The 24,009-nt window shown below is 42.4% G+C and overlaps 1 protein-coding gene across 22 annotated transcripts in view; it reads left to right on the top strand.

The window, feature by feature from the left end:
* MYT1L (myelin transcription factor 1 like) overlaps nucleotides 1-24,009 on the top strand; it is a 453,342-nt gene that overhangs the window by 407,498 nt on the left and 21,835 nt on the right. For all 22 annotated transcript variants that reach the window (XM_077309909.1, XM_077309937.1, XM_077309927.1 and 19 more), the window contains 2 exons: nucleotides 14,464-14,526; nucleotides 23,502-23,585. In XM_077309909.1, coding sequence (XP_077166024.1) covers nucleotides 14,464-14,526; nucleotides 23,502-23,585 — 147 coding nt within the window. The remainder of the gene's footprint in view (nucleotides 1-14,463; nucleotides 14,527-23,501; nucleotides 23,586-24,009) is intronic.

The raw sequence follows: 24,009 nt of genomic DNA, 5'->3' as shown, positions 1-24,009 counted from the left end.
ATTGATAGCCCACCTTCCTCCTTGGACTCAAGGCAGATTACATACGATACGATACGATAACATTTATTGTATGTAGCCAAAGGCCGTTACAAAACACAATTAAAACAATATGGCACAAATATAAATAAATAAAACAATATTTCTCCAATATTGTGTACATAAAATTGTAAACATGGACTAATAAGTTACAATAAAAGGGATAAAATGGTGTATCAAGGTGGAGGCTCCTGTAAAAATGCATTAGCTCGGATCTTCCTGGCCAAAACATAGTGGGGCAGGTCCTCCACAGATGGATTTCCACATATACACAGGCGTTGGGCTATGGGTATTTGGGATTACATGATAATACCCCTTAAAACCCCCAGGCCTTTAAAACCATGAACCTCAGGATGGCAGAAAAGAAACCTTCCAGTCCTCCCCACAGTCATCCACAAAGGCATCCATACAGTAACAGCATATTCTGAGTAGTACTAGACATACTAATAAAAACATTTAAAAGATGGAAAAATGGAATACCAGTTGAGATGATACACAAATGAGAGGAGAAGGAAGGCAGAAGGAACAGAATGAAAGGACTGATCTCAGTATGTCCTGTAGATTCAAGGACAGGCCTCCGAGATATGGGAAAGGTCAAGGACAAATCTTCTATAGAACCTAATGCTTTTGAATTAACTTTGGTTTAGAGGGCAAAGAAAGGGGGGAAACAGCCATAAAAGCAGTCTTTTGGGTTAAAAAAACCAGAAAAACAGTGAATGCAAACTGAATGTTGAAGTGTGGAAAATGGATGCAGAAGCGGGAAAAACCCAGCACACATGTGCCTGGAAAGCAGGCTGAAATGCAGATGGAAAAAAACCTGATGGGAATACATTGTGAAAGCAAAGGAAAACACCAGTGCAGGAAAAATCACTGTCTTCCTCCCCTTAGCCCAGCTACCCACTTATTCCTCCAGTGCTCTGTGCCTGTGCTTGCAGAAGAAAGCACCCTCTTGCCTTGAAAAAACACTCCTTTGCTTCTCTGCCTCCAACCCAGTCTAACCACTGCATATTCCCACCAGTTAGGGTTTAAGCACATGAAAGCAGCACAGCATAGAAACCTCCTTCCTGAAAATAATGGTCTTTGATGGGGGAGGAACTCTGCACTGCAAGCATAGGTGAGGATTTGAACAGTGAATGACAATAGGTAGGTGAGGACTAGGCTGGACTAGGCTGGGTGGCAAAGGGAAATTTGTACAGGCTGCGGTGTGGAGTACATCTGCTGTCCTCAACTCTCTTGACTTCCCGCCCTTCACTGTTGAGGTTATTACTCTGCTTCTCCTCTTCTGTCATGTGACTTTGATATCACTTGACTGTGATATACATATTCCAGCTCAGTGGCTCCCATGTTGTTGTCCCCTGGGGATTAAAGGTAGGCCCCATGTCTGTAAAGACTGCTTTAGGTAAATAAGATTTTTGCTTGGCTACATTCTCTTCAATGCTTAGTTACAAAAGAAAATCCAGAGCATTTTTCCTGAACTCTATAGTACTCAAATGGATGCAGTAGAAATAGCGAATATCTCAATCTTAATCCTAATACCAAATCTATTTGCTTGATGTAGATTCCATTGATTTCAGTTACTACTTGCTTCCAAGTAAACCACTCAAGTTTTGTAGCAGTATCATAATTGTTCTCTGAATAGAAAGTGTACAGTGTATGCTTGCAGACAGACATGGCATAAGGGTAGCCATCAATCAAGGGTCAACTTTGTTTATAATTAGATTTATATGACTGCCCCTCCTGGAATATCAGTTTGGGGCGGTATGCATCATATTAGCTACGCCGTTTCAGAAATAACCTTAAAACTATAAAATCTCAAAAACAATAAAAATACATTCATCAGTCATAGCTGCAGCTAGAATTAACAGCCAGTAAAAACTTGCCCATTTTGCTTTCCCTTTTCCCATACATGGGATGGAATTTCAGGGGAGAGTCCTTTTGATGTTATTTGTATTTCTTAGTCCCTAGCGAAAGAGCTCTGTTTTACAGGTCCTATGAAACGGAGGGAGCCCCTGTAGGGCTCGCAGTTCTTCCAGGAGCTCATTGCACCAGGTAGGGACTAGGACTGAAAAGGCCCTAGCCCTAGTTGAGGTCAGACGTACGTCTCTGGGACCGGGGATTGTTAGCCTGTTCAAATTGGCTGAGCAGAACACTCTTCCAGGAGTATAGTCTGCTGGGCAGTCCCTATAAGGATCTGTAGAATCCAAAGACAAAACTAGTTTGATACATTAGCCAAGTCCATGCAGGCAACTGATGGGATTCAGAAGACTCAGGCCTCTTCTTTCCATGCATCCCTGTATTTGGAGGTGTTCCTGACTTCATAGGTCATCATGTTGGTGCTTCAAAGAAACCCTCACTTGCCTGCCACTCACACCATGCACACACATGCTCCAATGCTCACCATCTCTCCTCTGCAGTACACTAGCAAACACTACCTCTCCCAACAATTCCTGTTTGGGTGGCAGTGGTTAGAGCAGCAGAACACTAATTCTATATTTCGTGTGACCTTTTATGCTTGGAGCTGTTCTAGATTTTGTTTGTTGACTTCTTTGTAATCTTACTGCTGGAGTCTTACAAATGCAGCTACATGTGAGCATATCTGAGCTAAATGCTTGAATGGATTATTCATTAGGTTTAACTATGCTGCAGAAATAACGGACACAAATTCATCTTGTAGCTGGCTAAGTGTGCAAAAATATGGGAAATTTTAAAACTGTGTACATTACGATAATGAAGGTAAAGAATTCTCATGGTACTTTCTGTCTAGAGAAAAGCAGCAACACTAATATCTTCCCAAATAGAATTCTCTTCCAGTTGTTGTACACAATGCCCCCAGGATTAAAGTGTAATGATTCTGGATTCTTTCTTTGTTATACTTTGACTCTTTTTGTATAGCATATTGAAATAATCCATCCTAGGCAAAATGCCAGCACTGCCTCAATTTGGTAGTAAAGATTTTTACCTTGGTCTTATATTTCCTCCCTATTTGATGACTGCATAATACCATACCTGCGATACAATCAAATTTACATCTCATGTATTAGATAAATGTATGCAGCTTGTTGATGTCTAGATTAATGTATTACTGTATACTCCATAAATGTTTAATTATGGTCTTAAATATTAAATTTTCCTGAAAAGTATGTACAGTTGTACTGAAAAATGCTTTTACACCCAAATGGAAATTAAATTTCCATTGTTTCAGTCAAGTGCTGTATGCAGTACAAACAAGTTCAAGCTCATTTGCTTGTTACAGTCACAAGAACATAATCAACGCTGGATGAAATTAGACTTCAGTTATTTTTTAACATTTTAAAATATAATTACCTTGTCCTAAAACATTCATGAAGTTATACTGCTTAGGTTCTAAGGACTCTGTATTAGAAAATATTATGAAGGAGAGGTCATTGCTTAGTCTGGTGTTTCCTAACAGTGGTTACGTTTAACCCCAGGTATACTCCATAGCTCCAGAGGGGTTAAGCCGCTTGAGGAGGAATTTATATATATGCACACACATTTATATATACTGTGTGTGCATATATATACACACACACACACATATATATATACATATATACATCATATATACATACACATACATACACCAAATTTAGAATTTAGCAACTCCCTCCAAAAATGGCCATTGATTGGCCTGGAGGGGGTGTGAAATGGAGGGCCCCTGGCCATACCAACCTTTGCTGGCCAAGACTTCTCAGACATGGTCAACCAGTGGGTGGTGACTGGAGTCCCATGAGGTGAGTCCTCTTGGAGTTGGCTGGGGGATATCTTTTATTGCTGTTTTTTTCTCGGAATGGGTGAGAGGGAGGCCTTAGCCTCAGCCTTGGCCTGACAGAGCAGCACAGCTTTGGGGCTTAGAGGGAAAAGGGGCCTAGCTCCCACCTGCCACTGTAGCCTGGCATTTCAGTGCCAGTAGCAGCTGGAGTAGGTAGCCACTCTCCAGTCGGGTGAGTCTTCTTGAAGTTGGTTTGGAATGATGTTTCATTCTTTTTTTACTCTGGTTGGGTGGATTGGAGGGAGAGAGGGGGTGACATGTCATTTCCATGTGACAGGGAGGTGTGCCCAGCTGACATCACTTCAGGGTTACCTTGAAGCATGCAAAAATTTTCAGGGGTTACTCCACAGTCAAAAGATTGAAAAAGACTGGCTTAGTCCATAACATAAGGTAACTTGAAGGACCAACTTTCCCACCATTTTGGGACAGTCAGTTTGGTGTAGTGGTTAGGAGTGCAGACTTCTAATCTGGCATGCCGGGTTCGATTCTGCACTTCTCCCACATGCAGCCAGCTGGGCTCGCCACGGCACAGATAAAACTGTGATATCAGGGCTCCCTCAGCCTTACCCATCCCACAGGGTATCTGTTGTGGGGAGAGGAAAGGAAAGGCGACTGTAAGCTGCTTTGAGCCTCCTTCGGGTAGAGAAAAGCGGCAAATAAGAACCAACTCTTCTTCTTCTTCTTCTTCTACCATGAATTTACCTAGTAGCTGAGACTGCCATTTAAGGCATATTCTATATTCTGTTTCTAGAAGTAAGGCCATTCAGTATCACAGACAATTTAAGGCCAATTAGAAGAGGGATCAATAAGGCCATTTGGCCTGAAACTCAAGATCAAAGGGGGGCTCAAATTAAACACTAGTTATTGTTTAGTATCTGCTAAGTTTCTGAGTTTGAATGTAAATGCATTATGTATTGTTTTTATTTTTATTATGGCTGTTGGCCTCATAAATGGAGATTGGGCCTTTCTTGACTTTAGAGCAGTGGTCCCCAACCTTTTTTGGGCCGGGGACCGGGAGGGGAGAGGGAGGCCCGGGGACCAGGGGGAGGGAGGGAGGGAGGCGCAATTGCCGGCGCGCCGGCACCAGCGCCTCCCCTGCAGCGCAGCGCTTGCTGCGCCGGGAGTGATTGGCTGCTGAAGCGGCTGATTGCTCCCGGTGCAGTGAGCTCTCCTTCTCTCCCACCGCAGCCCGGTACCGAGGGTTCCACGGCCTGGTACCAGTCCATAGCCCAGGGGTTGGGGAACACTGCTTCAGAGGACCTGACAGAACCTTGGGAAAACAGGGCCATATTTGACTGATGACAAAACAATGTCACTTAACTAATGAATATCCCTTTGGAGGGAATTTTATTTGTCTGGAGAAAAGTTACTTAACCTCAGCCACTGTTTATTATATTATATTTATTAATTATTAATTTTAATAGGGTAAAAATAGAGAATACCAACAAAAATTAAATGTTACATTTATCAATCTATTCAATTATTTCTCTAGACTAAACTATATATGTTTTAGTACTACATATTCATATAATCTAAATATAATTGCCAATAGATTTGAAATTCTTCTAAAGGTCTTCTGTGTATTAGATTCATCAGTTTGGTCATTATGCATAATTCTTCAAGTTTATCCAGCCAGAGTGTTATCTTGGATAGTTCTGAGTGCTTCCAATACTGAGCGATTACTATTCTGGTCACCGTTGTTACATGAAAAAAGAATTCATTAGGATTACTGTGAAGATTTTCTGGTCTTAAATTTAACAACATAAAATCAGGATATTTAAGAAATTTAACATTTTTTCTCATATGGCATGATTTTTTATCCAGAATGTCCTAACCTTTTTACAATTCTAGTACAGCCAGCTTGGTGTAGTGGTTAGGAGCATCGACTTCTAATCTGGCGAGTCACGTTTGATTCCCTTTTCCTCCTCCACATGCAGCCAGCTGGCTGACCTTTGGCTTGCCACAGCACTGATAAAGCTGTTCTGACTGAGCAGTGATATCGGGGCTTTTTCAGCCTCACCTCCCTCACAGGGTGTCTGTTGTGAAGAGAGGAAGGGGAAGACGATTGTAAACTGCTTTGAGACTCCTCCTGATAGAGAATAAGTAGCATATAAGAACTAACTCTTCTTCACATATGATAAAAAGAACCAACTTTATCCTGATACCTCCATCATTGCTTATTTTCTAATGCCTGCCATGCATAGAGAGATTATATTGGGAGTTCAGAATGTGTAATAAAAGAGAGAATGTGGGAGGGTGGCTAAAAATGTGCCTTAAAACACTAGTGTGGAGTAGCAAATCCACTGTGGAGTAGCAAACCCACTGTTCTACCATCATGCTTCACTTAAAAATACTAGCAATCCAACCCCATGACAATAGGTAAACAAATGTATGTAGGTGGTTATGATGGAGCAAGATAAATGCTTTTATTAAATAATACAGCAGGAGCCTATATCTATGTGATCCTTGGAGTCTCTGTTTCTGCATTTCTATATGTTTATAACTGCTACCTTTTTCCTGTTTTGGTGCAATATGTAGCATTGAAAAGTAACAGCATTTGAGATCTCAGGCTTCAAATCTACTTTAAGAAATACATTTGTGAACAACTGTGTGTTTGTGTTGAGGTATTTTATTCACTTAAACCTGTGTGAACTATATGCATCTGCATAGTAGGATACTGAAGTGTTGAGGATATTAACCTGTTAGACTTCAAGAAGTGCCACATTGATGACAGGAGAAAGGCAGTGCTCAAAGGGAAGCCCAGGATGTGCTACATCATATTTTGAAATATCCTAATTAGGGTCAGAAAGTACCTTTGCAGAACAATATCATGGGAGCACCTAGCCCACACAATCTCCCATCTGGCATTTACCCACAAGAATGAGTGGCAGCACAAAATCCTCTCCCCCACCAATACACACATTTAAATACTGCCATGCTAGTTGTAGGAAGGGCAACATAGTGTGATATTTTGAAATCCCAGGGGACCTGTCAAATGCCTAAGAGAGGGAACTGCCAGTAGTCTGTGGGCTTTATACTCTGAAGACCTTATCCAGTTGCATCCCACGGTAAAGTTGTGTGAGCAGAAGAGGTCATTTTCCATCAGTGACTGATGAATCCAGTCTTTCCAGGTCATAGGAGTTGCCACCTATTATCACTTTAGTTATGTCAGGATTCATTTTCAAATTAATAGCCTTTAGCCTATACAGCACCCAGACAGGATTAAAAAAGTGCACCAGCAGGAATGAGGATGGATGGATGGATGGATGGATGGATGGATGGATGGATGGATGGATGGATGGATGGATGGATGGCTAGGTAGGTAGGTAGGTAGGTAGGTAGGTAGGTAGGTAGGTAGGTAGGTAGATAGGTAGGTAGGTAGATAGATAGATAGATAGATAGATAGATAGATAGATAGATAGATAGATAGATAGATAGATAGATAGATAGATAGATAGATAGATAGATAGATAGATAGATAGATAGATAGATAGATAGATAGATAGATAGAACCATCATTATCATATTATCAGTTATACTTTTAAATGTTTATCACACAGTGAGCACCCTGAAATAGCTTGGTGAAACCTTATGGGATCACTCAAAAAGGTCTTGACGTGAAGAGTAACCACCATGTGGGTATTCTACCAGAACCACAGTCTGCTGAGTCATATCACCAACACTTTTTATCATTGGTGTCAAAGATAATTGATCTCTAAACAAATTCCTTCAACAAGGGATATTGGCAGTCCCTTGGATGGGAATTACACAGGTATTAGTCCAAGATTCAAATAATAAAATTATAATACAAAATAATAAAGGCTCATGTTGGGTAATAACATATATAAAACAATATATAATAGTTAGCATATTAAAACATATATTAACATCCTAACAAACCAAATTATTGATGTGGAACATATCTACTAGTGTGTTCCCTAAAATGGAAATGATAACAGATGTGATGTCCGTTGTACCGCCTTAAAGAGCATACCAATAGATAGCTGCTGCTGCCAGCAGAGCTCCAAGGCCCAGGGCTGGCTCCACTCTCCACTTCCCAGTTCAGCTCCACCCTCCACAGAGCGGGGCAGGCCTGGGTAGCAGGAAGATGGACAGCTGCCACCCGCAGAGCTCCGAGGCCCTGGACCTCAGAGCTCTGATGTGCTGCTGGTGGAGGGACACAGAACTCCTGCTGTGCTAGGTAAGGAGGAGGAGGGGAGACAGGAGGGGGAGAGAGAGGGGAGGGGAGAGGGAGGGACCAGGAAGGAGAGGTAAGTGGGAGAAGCAGGGAGGGAGTGGTGGGGAAAGGTGTGGGTGAGGGAGGGGTTGAGGGGGGAGGAGCCAGTTAGAAGAGATAGGTGGGAGAGGCAAGGGAGGAGTGGGGGGAAGTTGTGTGGGGGGTGAGGGATTGAGGGGGTAGGGACCAGAAAGGAAAGGTAGGTTGAAGAGGCAAGAGGGAAGGGGGGGAGGAGTGTGTGTGTGTGTCAGAGAGGGAGGGGCCAGGACCACAGAATCCCACAGCAGGCATGTGTTCCACATACCCTGTGCAGCAGGCATGTGGAACACATACCCTGTGAGTTGGACTTTCATTAGATTTTTTTCAGAATCACGTTTAATTTTCTGGTGGGGGGCAGGCATAAGTCAATCTTCAGTATGGTGACAGATTGGCTGCTGTTTTGAGCAGGAAGGCCAGAATTTCGATATTGTTCCTAGTCTAACCATAGGCCTGGCAAAACCGTTCTGTTTTTCAGGCCCTGTGGAACTATCCCAAGTCCTGAAGGGCCCTGATCGCTCCATGAAGAGTTTTCTGTCAAAAAGGTTCTGGCCCTGGTCAAGGACACTTTGATATCCCTGGAGCTGGGGATCTTGAGTAGGTTCTGCTCACTAGATATCAAAATTCTTTGGGAGACGTAAAGGAAGAGGTAGTCCTGCAGGCAAGAAAGTTCCAGACTTTGAATCTGATCTGGTCTTCAATCTCAAGCCAGTGCAGCTATGAGAGCATGGATTTCCATTGATTAAGAGGAGTCCAGGAACACACCCAGGCTAGTGCCTGGAGTTATTAGTTGGACACCATCAAGAGCCAGGAGTTCCACTAACTCACCTGGATCTCGCTGACCCAGTCAGAGGACCTCCATCTTAGCTGATTCAGACTTAGCTGACTCTGCTTGAGCCACTTCATCACAGCCTCCAAACAACTGACCAATGAAACCGGGGTATAGACAAATAGCTGTCCATCAACAGATACAGCTGGGTGTCATCTGCATATTGATGACAATCCAGCCCAAACCAATCAGGAAGTGAACACATACAGTGTTGGGCAGAAAATAGCTCCCTGTGGAACTCCACATATCAGGGTGTGTTGCCAGGAAGTTCTCACCCCTAGTGCCACCCTCCGTCCTTGATCCTGGAGAAAATATTGCAGCCATTTAAGGGGTTGTACCGTGGATCCCCATATCAGCTAGGCATTGGAAAAAACAGCCCATGATTGTGTTGAATATTGCTGTTAAGTCTAATAGAAGTAGAAGTGTCCTGATTAGGTCCAGCTGTTCCTGGAGATGATCCATGAGAATCACCAGAGCTGTTTCTACCCCATGAAGCAGGACTGGAATGGATCAAGAGCTGATGTTTCATCCAGGAAGCTCTGAAGCTGTTAAACAACTGCCCACTCAAGTACCTTGCCTGGGAACAACTACCTTGCCTAGATGTAGGAAAACTGGAGCGTGTCCAGAGGAGAGCTACAAAGATGGTGTGGGGTTTGGAGACAAAGTCATATGAGGAAAGGCTGAGGGAGCCTGACCTGGAGAGAAGACTAAGAGGTGATATGATAACCATCTTCAAATACTTGAAGGGCTGTCATATAGAAGATAGAGCAGAGTTGTTTTCTGTTGCCCCAGAAGGTTGGACCAGAACCAGTGGGTTAAAATTAATTCAAAAGAATTTTGGGCTAAACATCCGGAAGAAGTCTCTGATAGTTAGAGCTGTTCCTCATTGGAACAAACTTCCTTGGAAGATGGTGAGTTCTTCTTTGGATGTTTTTAAGCAGAGACTCGACACAATCAAAGTCAATACAGGGATGTCCATGAACCAACTAAAAGAAGCAGTCAGAGACAGGGGCGCATGGCGAAGACTTTCCTATAGAATTGCCGAGGTTCAGACACGACTGAACATATCATAAAGCAGAGACTGACAGAAATGCTGATTCTATGAATGTAAGCAGATTGTGAGTGGGTGGACAAGTAGTTGTGAGTTCCAGCATTGTGCAGGGGGTTTGACTAGATGACCCTGGATGTCACTGCCATTCTAACAGCAGATGTGAAACTGGGCAGTAGTTGACTGGGCTCGAGAAATCCAGATTTGATTTATCCAAAAGTGGCATAACCATGGCTTCCTTTAGTCTCTCCGATTAAGTTCTAGAAGTTAGAGACAAGCTGATAATTATTTAACATTTTCATACGCTCTCTAGCACAGATGGTCTGAAGATATGAGCTAGGGTGTCACCAATATGCAGATGCACACTAATCTAAATAGCAGAACCAAAGTTGGCCCAGTGTTTTGAGGTTCTATTCTGTTGACCATTTTTCTAGCCAATAAATGTCACCAAAATACAACAGATTACAATTCTCATATTTACAACTAGGGTTGCCAAGCTGAGTCTAGCAGCTGTCATGAGGGTTGGCGGAGGGGACATGGTAGGGCAATGTCACTGTCTCAATTCTGGGAAAAACCTGGAAGTGGCATACAAAGGCTCTAGGAATTGCCACTCTATGGTAAACGGTGGCTACATTCTTAAAAAAAAAATTCTCCTGCTGCTCCAAGCAGGGGCAGGGAAAGGAGGCTGCAAGCAGATTTCCTGCCATAGCGAAAGGCCTGGCAGCCCTATTGACAAAGCAAATTCTTCTAGTCACCCAGTAAACCTTTCATCTACTCATTATGTTTACTGATGGCTGACATCAGAAAATATCAGAATCCTGTATGTTGAGCCAGAAGTTTGAATCTCTAGTATTTTGTCACTAAATAGATTCCTTTTAATTTGTTATATTTGCTATATTGCTGCTACTCTTGACATTTCCTTGTAAATACATGTGCCCAACAAATAATAACAGAAAGTGTAATGAATTGCTTTCAGATTAATACTCAGGTGTTATAATTGTTGTTGTTATGTGCGAAGTCGTGTCCGACCCATCGCGACCCCATGGACAATGATCCTCCAGGCCTTCCTGTCCTCTACCATTCCCTGGAGTCCTTTTAAGTTTGCACCTACTGCTTCAGTGACTCCATCCATCCACCTCATTCTCTGTCGTCCCCTTCTTCTTTTGCCCTCGATCACTCCCAGCATTAGGCTCTTCTCCAGGGAGTCCTTCCTTCTCATGAGGTGGCCAAAGTATTTGAGTTTCATCTTCAGGATCTGGCCTTCTAAAGAGCAGTCAGGGCTGATCTCCTCTAGGACTGACCGGTTTGTTCGCCTTGCAGTCCAAGGGACTCGCAAGAGTCTTCTCCAGCACCAGAGTTCAAAAGCCTCAATTCTTTGACGCTCGGCCTTCCTTACGGTCCAACTTTCGCAGCCATACATTGCAACTGGGAATACCATAGCCTTGACTAAACGCACTTTTGTTGGCAGGGTGATGTCTCTGCTTTTTAGGATGCTGTCTAGATTTGCCATAGCTTTCTTCCCCAGGAGCAAGCGTCTTTTAATTTCTTGGCTGCAGTCCCCATCTGCAGTGATCTTGGAGCCCAGGAAAATAAAATCTGTCACTACCTCCATTTCTTCCCCATCTATTTGCCAGGAATTGAGAGGGCCGGCTGCCATGATCTTTGTTTTCTTGATGTTGAGTTTCAAGCCAACTTTTGCACTCTCCTCCTTCACCCGCATCAACAGGCTCTTTAGTTCCTCTTCACTTTCTGCCATTAGAGTGGTATCATCTGCATATCTAAGGTTGTTGATATTTCTCCCTGCAATCTTGATCCCAATTTGTGACTCCTCTAATCCCACCTTTCTCATGATGTGCTCCGCATACAAGTTAAATAGGCAAGGCGACAGTATACAGCCTTGCCGAACTCCTTTCTCAATTTTGAACCAATCCGTGATTCCATGTTCAGTTCTCACTGTTGCTTCTTGACCTGCATATAAATTTCTCAAGAGACAAATAAGATGCTCTGGTATTCCCATCTCTTTAAGAACTTGCCACAATTTGTTGTGCTCCACACAATCAAAGGCTTTAGCATAGTCAATGAAGCAGAAGTAGATGTTCTTCTGGAACTCCCTAGCTTTTTCCATGATCCAGCGTATGTTGGCAATTTGATCTCTAGTTCCTCTACCTCTTCGAAATCCTGCCTGTACTTCTGGAAGTTCTCGGTCCACATATTGCTGGAGCCTAGCTTGTAGGATTTTGAGCATAACTTTGCTAGCATGAGAAATGAGTGCAATGGTGCGGTAGTTTGAACATTCTTTGGCATTGCCCTTCTTTGGGATTGGAATGTAAACTGACCTTTTCCAATCCTGTGGCCATTGCTGAGTTTTCCAAATTTGCTGGCATATTGAGTGTAGCACTTTTACTGCATCGTCCTTTAAGATTTTGAATAGTTCAACTGGAATGCTGTCACCACCACTAGCTTTATTGTTGCTCAGACTTCCTAAGGCCCATTTGACTTCACATTCCAGGATGTCTGGCTCCAGGTCAGTAACTACCCCACTGTGGTCATCAGGGATGTTAAGCTCGCTCTTGTATATTTCTTCTGTATAAGTGTTATAATTAGAAAATTGTTATTTCTGTAATTCTGTGCATTTTAAAGGACTGCACTAGCAAGAGCAGGAGGATTGATAGGATCTGTTCAAGCAATAACTGTTTTCAAGAATATTCTTAAAGAATTGGAGCCTCCAAATGTTAGCATAAAGCCTGTTGGCCACTTTTAAAATTCATGGTCTCATCCTATCACTCCCTAATGACACAATTTCTTAAGATAGCCTGACCTGAGAAGAAGTGAATTCATCCTGTTAGCAGTTGGGAAGAATGTTATTGTAAATTGTGCTATATTAATGGGGCACGTGGATCTTGTCTTCCTCCAGAAAATAACATTTCAGGGGAAAATGTAATCCAATTCACAGATTTCACCTAAACCCAATTAATAAATTACTAATGAACATAGATAATAAACTAGATTTCTTCTTCTCTCGTGCCTTAAAGTTAGCCATTTGCTAATGAAAGTCCACCCTTGGTCAGCCCTAGCTCTGTTAAAGGTAAAGGTAAAGGTAAAGGTATCCCCTGTGCAAGCACCGAGTCATGTCTGACCCTTGGGGTGACGCCCTCTAGCTCTGTTAGGGTATTAAAATAGGAAAACAATTTAGCAGAAAATTCCTTGGTGGATTTCTGTCTCATTGGAAACTCAGAAATTCTGTACTTGACAGAATTTGAAATTGTTGTCAGTTACATTTTTTTGGAAGAACTGAGTATATATTTTGCATTCATGTTACCATTTTAAGATGTTTTTCATGACTAATCCAAAATCTTAAAGAATTAGAAACCAACAATTAAATCATGCATTGAATACATTTTGCAAATATTGTTGCTGTTGTTAGGTGCGAAGTCGTGTACGACCCATCGTGACCCCCTGGACAATGATCCTCCAGGCCTTCCTGTCCTCTGCCATTCCCCGGAGTCCATTTAAGTTTGCACCGACTGCTTCAGTGACTCCATCCAGCCACCTCATTCTCTGTCGTCCCCTTCTTCTTTTGCCCTCAATCGCTCCCAGCATTAGGCTCTTCTCCAGGGAGTCCTTCCTTCTCATGAGGTGGCCAAAGTATTTGAGTTTCATCTTCAGGATCTGGCCTTCTAAGGAGCAGCCAGGGCTGATCTCCTCTAGGACTGACCGGTTTGTTCGTCTTGCAGTCCAAGGGACTCGCAAATATATGCAACTTAAAAATAAGATATGTGGTACTAGAGGGATTAGGGACCTAGCATCACAGCACTAGCAACTCCATGACAACCCAGCTACAGTCCAGCCTATAGGGCTTCCCGTCAAATTGGGAAAGGCAGTTGTCACAACATGTAGGCCTGTGGATGAGGCTGGTAGTTGAGAAGGAAATGTAAAGTATGTAAAAACAATTTTGTTTTTTGCCACTTGAGGGCAGTGTAAATTTTTTCCCTTCCATATCTGTAGCCTTTTTTATCTTCCAATATAAGATTTCCTCCAGTAAAGACAGCACTTAGTCAACTAATTGCATTCATTATCTGAAAATACTATGTAATACCTTTAATTTGGTAACTGCTGAGAATATATTATGTCTACCTTATAACTTTATTACATCAATATCAGCAAAGAATTTGTTCTTTTGGGGGTGGAAGGTGACACGCTTGGGGACTGGTAGGTACCTCTCTGTTTCTAATAATTAGTCTTCGAAATCCTTCAAGTGATACCAAAGATATTCAAAAACTGATGACTGAGGAGGTGACCTAGAAATTTCTGCTTGTGATTAATAGCATTTTGATCCCCAGAAAGAATTGCGTCAAAAAGGCTCATGGGATTTTGATGATATGCTCAACTATGCAAATGCTGAAATTTCTGATGATGGATTATTAATGTAAGCTTTCATTTCTGTTATGCTAGCTGCTCAAATTGTTCTCTTTTTTTTTGCATTTCAGGTGTCCCACGCCTGGTTGCGATGGCTCTGGGCATATTACTGGAAATTATGCTTCACATCGAAGGTATGGAAAGAGAGGTGGACTTTTTGCAAAAGAGTTTCCCAAGCGGTGGGTCATGGGAGCTTATGGCTGAGTTCACAGGCCCTGTTAGGACAGGGTATTTAGTGGCTCAGTGACATTAAAAAGCAAACAACAACAAGGCCTTTATTGGCGTATTAAAAGAATTAGAATATAAGGGGGGAAACAGAGAAAGACCCACTCCAATAGTAAACAAAAGTAGATATCATGTTTTAGATTAAGACAGAATACATTCATGATCTTTCATGGCAAGATATAAAAACTTTGCAACTGATTCAATTATAACAGGGTTCTGGGAAGTCAAAAGAAACTGAATCCTAAATTCATCCGGATTGTGTTCTCTTTTAAAAAATAGCGGATTAAGAAATGTAGCTCGGTTGGTAATATATAATGGACAATGGGGGGGAAAAACATGTTTGATTGATTCTATACAACGTTGTCCACAATGGGAGCGCCTAGCTGAATGTGGGATTTGTTGAAATCTCCCATATAACACAGCAGAAGATAGAGCATTAGTTCTAGTTGGCATAAACGCTCTGTGTTGTTGCGGGATGGTTAGATGATAGAAATATGATAGAAATATGGTGCTAGGGACTGCAGGCTTTCTGACTAAGTAGCTGGGACCAGTAATGAGTCCAAATCCATAACAATATTCCTTTTGTAATTTAAATATTTCCCCCTTCAAGGATCGCTGCCTTGTTGTGGCAAGGGGGCTTGCGTAGTTCAGTGAAGCTATGAGCTATGCCGTGCAGGGCCACCCAAGACGGACAGGTCATAGCTGAGAGCTCTGACAAAAGGTGATCCACTGGAGAAGGCAATGGCAAACCACTCCAGTATCTTTGCCATGAAAACTCTATGGACAGTTCCAATAGGCATAACGATATGACGCTGGAAGATGAGCCCCTCAGGTCGGAAGGTGTCCAATATGCTACTGGGGATGAGCAGACGGCTAGTACGAGTAGCGCCAGAATGAATGAAGCGGCTGGGCCAAAGCCGAAAGGACGCTCAGTTGTGGAAGTAACTGGTGGCGAAAAGACAGTCCGATGCTGTAAAGATTTTTATTCCATAGGAACCTGGAACGTCAGATCCATGAATCAAGGCAAGCTGGACGTGGTTAAACAAGAAATGAGAAGACTGAACATCGACATTTTAGGAATCAGTGAACTAAAATGGACAGGAATGGGTGAATTTAATTCAGATGACCATCAGGTATACTACTGTGGACAAGAATCTCGCAGAAGAAATGGAGTAGCATTCATAATCAATAAGAGAGTAGGAAAAGCAGTCTTGGGATACAATCCCCAAAATGACAGAATGATCTCAGTTCGAATCCAAGGCAAACCATTCAACATCACAGTGATCCAGGTCTACGCCCCAACCACTGCTGCTGAAGAGGATGAAGTTGATCAGTTCTATGAAGCCCTACAACACCTTCTAGAAGCAACGCCCAAAAATGATGTGCTTATCATCATGGGGGATTGGAATGCTAAAGTAGGAAGCCAAAAGATAACCGGGATAACAGGCAAGTTTGGCCTTGGAGTACAAAATGAAGCAGGGCACAGGCTGGTAGAATTTTGTCAAGAGAATACAATGGTCATAGCAAACACTCTTTTCCAGCAACCCAAGAGACGACTCTACACATGGACATCACCAGACGGTCAACACAGAAATCAGATTGACTATGTGCTCTGCAGCCAAAGATGGAAAAGTTCTATCCAGTCAATAAAAACAAGACCAGGAGCTGATTGTGGTTCAGATCATGAGCTTCTTGTTGCAAAATTTAGGCTTAAATTGAAGAAAGTAGGGAAAAGCACTAGGCCACTCAGGTATGAACTAAATCATATCCCTGACGAATACACAGTGGAGGTGACAAATAGATTTAAGGAATTAGATCTGATAGACAGAGTGCCTGAAGAACTATGGACGGAGGTTCGCAACATTGTACAAGAGGTAGCAACTAAAACCATCCCAAAGAAAAAGAAATGCAAGAAATCAAAATGGCTGTCTGAGGAAGCTTTACAAATAGCTAAGGAGAGAAGGGAAGTGAAAGGCAAGGGAGAAAGAGAAAGATACACCCAATTGAATGCAGAATTCCAGAGAAAAGCTAGAAGAGATAAGAATGCCTTCTTAAATGAACAGTGCAAACAAATAGAAGAAAACAATAGAATGGGGAGGACCAGAGATCTTTTCAAGAAAATTGGAGATATGAAGAGCAAAGATGGGTATGATAAGGGACCAAAATGGTAGGGACCTCACAGAAGCAGAAGAGATCAAACAAAGGTGGCAAAATTATACAGAAGAACTATACAAGAGCGAGCTTAACATCCCTGATGACCACAATGGGGTAGTTACTGACCTGGAGCCAGACATCCTGGAATGTGAAGTCAAATGGGCCTTAGGAAGTCTGAGCAACAATAAAGCTAGTGGTAGTGACAGCATTCCAGTTGAACTATTCAAAATCTTAAAGGACGATGCAGTAAAAGTGCTACACTCAATATGCCAGCAAATTTGGAAAACTCAACAATGGCCACAGGATTGGAAAAGGTCAGTTTACATTCCAATCCCAAAGAAGGGCAATGCCAAAGAATGTTCAAACTACCGCACCATCGCACTAATTTCTCATGCTAGCAAAGTTATGCTCAAAATCCTACAAGCTAGGCTCCAGCAATATGTGGACCGAGAACTTCCAGAAGTACAGGCAGGATTTCGAAGAGGCAGAGGAACTAGAGATCAAATTGCCAACATACGCTGGATCATGGAGAAAGCTAGGGAGTACCAGAAGAACGTCTACTTCTGCTTCATTGACTATGCTAAAGCCTTTGATTGTGTGGAGCACAACAAATTGTGGCAAGTTCTTAAAGAGATGGGAATACCAGAGCATCTTATTTGTCTCTTGAGAAATTTATATGCAGGTCAGGAAGCAACAGTGAGAACTGAACATGGAATCACTGACTGGTTCAAAATTGAGAAAGGAGTTCGGCAAGGCTGTATACTGTCGCCTTGCCTATTTAACTTGTATGCAGAGCACATCATGAGAAATGCGGGATTAGAGGAGTCACAAATTGGGATCAAGATTGCAGGGAGAAATATCAACAACCTCAGATATGCAGATGATACCACTCTAATGGCAGAAAGTGAAGAGGAACTAAAGAGCCTGTTGATGTGGGTGAAGGAGGAGAGTGCCAAAGTTGGCTTGAAACTCAACATCAAGAAAACAAAGATCATGGCATCCGGCCCTCTCAATTCCTGGCAAATAGAAGGGGAAGAAATGGAGATAGTGACAGATTTTATTTTCCTGGGCTCCAAGATCACTGCAGATGGGGACTGCAGCAAAGAAATTAAAAGACGCTTGCTCCTGGGGAGGAAAGCTATGGCAAATCTAGACAGCATCCTAAAAAGCAGAGACATCACCCTGCCAACAAAAGTGCGTTTAGTCAAGGCTATGGTCTTCCCAGTTGCAATGTATGGCTGCGAAAGTTGGACCATAAGGAAGGCCGAGCGTCAAAGAATTGAGGCTTTTGAACTCTGGTGCTGGAGAAGACTCTTGCGAGTCCCTTGGACTGCAAGGCGAACAAACCAGTCAGTCCTAGAGGAGATCAGCCCTGACTGTTCTTTAGAAGGCCAGATCCTGAAGATGAAACTCAAATATTTTGGCCACCTCATGAGAAGGAAGGACTCCCTGGAGAAGAGCCTAATGCTGGGAGAGATCGAGGGCAAAAGAAGAAGGGGACGACAGAGAATGAGGTGGATGGATGGAGTCACTGAAGCAGTAGGTGCAAACTTAAATGGACTCCGGGGAATGGTAGAGGACAGGAAGGCCTGGAGGATCATTGTCCATGGGGTCGCGATGGGTCGGACACGACTTCGCACATAACAACAACAACAACAAATTTAAATATTGTGATTTAAATATTGAGAAACCATATGACCTCAGAGTCAGTTTTGTAGATAGGACTAATACAAGTTGGAATTTTGATTTCTTTAACTTCTGCCCAAAAATACGTATGCTGATAGGTTTCCTCCTGATAAGAATTTTGCCATTCTTGTCCCTGTTTGGGGATGTGGCAAAAATATTGTTTAAATGGTGGCAGCAATAGTGTCCAGATGACCTCGATGTTGGGCAGTTGTTATAAGAAATTCAAATCTACAAACCCATTTTTCAAGTGGAGGCAATTCTTGTCTTGGGGGCTATTGTACAAAATGATTTTAAAATAACGTATAGCTTGGGGAAAAAATAGTAATAGGTAACTAATGTAAATGATCAGTCAAAACTTGAAACATTGCACATGTTAGAATCCAAAGTAATAACATTGGTAATCTAGATCTATATAGACTACTGCTGTTGCAGTGTGGGTACAGAGTAGAGTTTAAGTCATGCATAGGGTGCTTCTACCTGTATAGCTTTATTGTGCAATCAATCCACCTGACACCTGCACGCTGCACAGCATCTGTTAACAACAATGGTCGTCCCCCTTCCCCTGTGCTTCTAACAGATGCAGCATCTTTTAGATTCTGCTGTGTGGTAAAGCAGGAGAATAATGCTGCTGGAAGAAAGTGGAGCTGCTTGAGCAGCAGACTGTTTCCTACATTTTTGGTTGTCTTGTCTTGAAAATTTATAGCACACTGCAATTTTAAATGGACCCTTAAAGCAACTCCCACAAAAGCACGCTGAAAAAATAGCACAGAATAACATAAACTTCTAAAACTATCATAAAACCACCATAATATACTTTAGAAGTTATATAAAAACAGCAGACTTTTAAGAACACAGCCAGTGCGCACTCAAAGTTTTTATATATTTTGTAAAAACTGCTCCTTTAAAGGTGGGAAGGTTTTTCTAAGTGCAGCTTTCAGAAAGAGGGTTCTACATGCAACTGAAAAGCTGTGTCATGGCCATAAGCAAGCCTCTGAACAAAGGGGAAAGTAAACGGCAGATCCAAGGAGGTAAAAGGCACTGCTTATAGTATCCTGCTGGGACCAGACATTCAGAAACTCTTAGCATATCTCACATGCTTTGGATAAACATGGATATTAGAGAGGGTACATGTAAATATGAACTTACATGGCTGTTTCCCCATTTAGCCCTTGTCTACTTTAGTTGGAAGGAGTTTTTCAGGACGCCATAGGCTCCAATTTCACTCCCCCCAGTCACCCAGCAAGCTGCAGAAAACTGTTCTTTCACTGAATGCATGGGCCCAATTTCTCTTGAGACTGTGGTGTGGAAGAGCTACAGAATGTCTAAACTTAAAACAAACAAGCCCAGTTGATGAAGGACAACTGATAAGCTTAAGGTGATGTCAAGAGTTGCCAGGTAGGAACACAGGATCAAGAAATAACACAAATGAACAATCATAAGCTTTAAAGAAGGAGGAAAATAGGAGATTATCCAAAGTTGTCTACAATTTCCAAAGTTTCATGATTTTAACACTGCTCATAAAACCAGGAATGCACCATCATTAAACCAACCACCCAGCAGAAATGAAGTTCCCCTTTACCCTAATACAGACAGTTTAATAATAATATAAACATATATTGTTTAAATAGCAATTTAATTTGAAAAGTTTAATTATTATCAGTTGTTATCAATATTGCTTTATTACATGTATACATGCCTGTTACTTGCCTTGAGCCAACTGGGAAGGGCAGGCTATAAAAATAATTATTATTATATTACTATTGTGACAACTAGGAGGTACCTAGCTACTGGATTAGTAATATGAGGGTTCTGATCATATAGGACAGTGGTTCTCAACCTTGGGGTCACGGCCCCATTTGGGGTTGCTTGGCCCCTTCTCCAGGGTCGCCCCATTGCTGGTTGCAGCAGTGGTAGGTGGTGGCAGTGGGTGGAGGCGGTGGAGCCATGGCACTGGCCGCCTCCACACTGTCTTGATTGTTATGCACCTGCACTCACCCGCCTACCCGCACGCCACCCAGGCACATGCCACTGCCGCCGCTGAACTTGGGGTTGCGGCACCAAAAAGGTTGAGAACCGCTGATATGGGATATAGAACTAACCACTTATCCAAGTGAGTACATGTTACATGTGCTATTAAGGTAAAGGTATCCCCTGTGCAAGCACCAGGTCATGTCTGACCCTTGGGGTTACGCCCTCTGGCGTTTTCATGGCAGACTCAATACAGGGTGGTTTCCCAGTGGCTTCCCCAGTCATTACCGTTTACCCCCCAGCAAGCTGGGTACTCATTTTACCGACCTCAGAAGGATGGAAGGCTGAGTCAACCTTAAGCCGGCTGCTGGGATTGAACTCCCAGCCTCATGGGCAGAGCTTCAGACTGCATGTCAGCTGCCTTACCACTCTGCGCCACAAGAGGCTCATGTGCTATTATGCTGCAGCAAATAAATTGTTATTTTCAATTCTTCTCCCTTGTGACATGTAGGAACTCTCACTGTGTGCTACCATACTGCATATTTTTCATCTCACATTTCTCATCATTGGTTAATTGGGGTAGAGATGGTATTTGTGACATTTACCACACTGATGCCATCACTCCAGGCTGCAGCCTGCTGGCTGAGCTGGGGCAGGTTGTCCTGCTTCTTCCTGCTCCCTTCCAGGGGAGCATTTGGGCCGGTGCGCCTCATCCACACCAGATCTCTGCCCTCTCATGGGGGTTGGGGCAAGCAAGATTCTACCAAACTGTAGGGCAGTGTAAGCCTGTTTTCCCCCCTTTTTCCCATTTTTGTGGTCCGCCACAATACCAGATTCTTAAAATTTTAAAAAAATGCCCCAGGCAGCTCCGCAGTACTGCACAGCACTACAGAGCCACTTAGGGCATTTTTTTGTCCCTTCTGGGACACTATAGTAAAGGGAGGAGCTGGGCCAGGACCACCTGACTCTTCCACTGCTGCATGGGCCTGCCCCGACCTAGGCCCCGTTGCCACCTGGGTCAACAGAAGACCTTAGGTCAAACCACGCCTTGGACAACCCTGACTCATTGCCAGTGTCAAGCGGAACCAGGAATTTTCCCACCACCATATGAACAGTAAGGTGGGGCTAATTCCTGAAGTGAAAACAGCCCAGCATTTGTTTGAGTCCAACCAACCCAACAACATCCGCTGGTCCCCCCTCAGACACCCCCTATAGGACCTGAAGCAGCCTGACCACCCTGGGGGCTTTTTCTAAGTTATTGTTCTATCTGAAGCCACTGTTAGAGTATTGTTGATATGTTATTTATGACTGTGTTCTATGTTTAAACTGTTTTGTGTATTACCCCTGCAATGTTTTATGTGAACCTCCCCCAGCCATATGGGAGGGCGGTATAAAAATCTAATAAATAAATAACATTGTAGCTTGAAGAGAGCTTACACAGATGCTGTTGCTTGCAACAGCACTGCAGTTTGTTTGATATGTCCCTTAAACCCTTGGAGCTGCTTTAGACTGTGTGACCACTTGAGTATCAAGGTCAGTTCCATCTGTTCTGATGGTCAGCAGCTGTCAGCAGACTTTGCCTGATCCTTTTAGCTGGAGATGCCAGGGATTGAATCTGGTATCTTCTGCATGGAAAACAGATGCTCTATCACTGAATCATTACAATTTAAGCTTTGATTGTGTACTACACTGGTAAATAATGTTATTTTCTTACTATTAACATTGCTGTGAAAGTAACAGATGCCTATGTATTGTATTGTAACTGTTAATAATTTAAATCTTCTACACAAGAAAGATCTGGGTAATCGTAGAAGCCAGAATGCCCCAGCTTTGTTTTTATTTCAGATGCCTTTTGTGGAATAGTTGCTTAAAAATTTGGCTTCATAACAAAACAAAGTCAGAGTCCAATGGCACCTTTAAGACCAACAAAGATTTATTCAAGGCATGAGCTTTTGAGTGCAAGCACTCTTCCTCAGACTATGAACTACCATTAAGGTATGAGGAGGAGTGCTTGCACTCGAAAGCTCTCGCCTTGAATAAATCTTTGTTGGTCTTAAAGGTGCCACTGGACTCTGATTTTGTTTTGTTGTGCTGCTTCAGACCAACATGGCTACCCACTTGAATTTGGCTTCATGTTTAGCTTTAGCATAAGCAACTTTACGTAAGGGTCAAAATAAAAAGATGGTGAGATCTTCCCAATGTCTTTTAATGATATGTTGCAACCATGCAGGAATCAGACTGGGGTCACTCAGAAAAGAGAAATGAAGTGGAATCCTTCTGTTGTGGCATAAATTTGCCTATTAGAACTGCCCTTCAGGAGTCTCTTAACTTTGAAAGGGGGTGAGGAGGCACCCATCTTTTGTCCTTCCAAGGCAGTACTAAAAGCTAGACGGTTTTGCCAGGTGAAACCATCCTCTCCTCTCTATGCATGGCTAAACTAGAGCCCCACATGTTTGAAATTTATTTGGGAAGAGCTGGTCTGTTTTGTCCTAAATCTATACCTCAGTTTTGCATGCAAAGTAATATTGAATACCTGTTCCAGTGGAGAATTGTTGCCATCACAACAGAGTGACCTAGAGCGATGGTGGTTGTATTTACCCTGTAGTAATATTTTACTTGCATTTTATTGAAGTATCTACTCTTAAAATGTGGGTTCTCCATTAATTGATTCATTGATTGCCTTCCTGCTTTTTATTCCTTTTCCCTTTGACCATGCACCTCTCTGACTCTGCATTTCTGGCCTTCTGTAGCCCATGAGTTTCACAGCAGGAGATATCACTAAATGAAGACTTTGTATACCAAGAGTCTTTGTATTTCAAGAGTCTTGTTCTATCTAGATGGTACTCTTAATCTCTGACCGCTCCTTTCATTTGCTATGAGGAGAAGTTGATTCTTGAGTTCCCTCTTGTGGTTATATCTTGCTACTGCTCTTCAACTCATAAACCATTTGAAATCATTATACAGAAGATGCAGCTTTCAAGTAACTTTTAAAGAAAGCACATTTGTCTAGTAAGCTCTTTACAATGATTCTATTAGAAATGAGAGACTCCACTTTGAAATATATTCTCTCACTCAGCCTTTCAGGTTGTCCACGAGCAAAGAAAAGTGGGATCCGGATAGTACAAAGCAAAGAAGACAAGGAAGATCAAGAGCCAATTAGGTACGTTTTAAATAATTCTGTATAGGCTTTCCTAATTTATTTGACCACATTTTATGCCCATTTTCTTCTTAAGTATTTTATGGACAGTTTGTGATTCAGGTTTGATTATGTTTACATCAGTTAAGCATCTTATATCAGTATACCGATAAAAATATATACATACATACATAAATAATAGCTGCTACACCACATTGTCTCTCAGTTACTTGCAATTAAACTGTAGCAAACCAACAAAATGTAATCCTACATGAGTCCTCCCTGAAAAATCTTGGATCCTACCAGAGTTATCAGGCTTATGTTTGAGTTGCATTTCTTGGCCGTATTCCTGGGATGTTGGTTTTTAAATCATAAAGCATGATGTTTATTTGGACTCTGTGGTAGAGGCTGCCAGGTATACAACGGCAATATTAATTTCATCTGTCTG

The sequence above is a fragment of the Paroedura picta genome, chromosome 1, assembly GCF_049243985.1.
Source record: "Paroedura picta isolate Pp20150507F chromosome 1, Ppicta_v3.0, whole genome shotgun sequence".
Classification (NCBI taxonomy): Eukaryota; Metazoa; Chordata; class Lepidosauria; order Squamata; family Gekkonidae; genus Paroedura; species Paroedura picta.
Note: the sequence above shows the minus strand (reverse complement) of the source record. Positions and strands in the feature narration are given on the sequence as shown.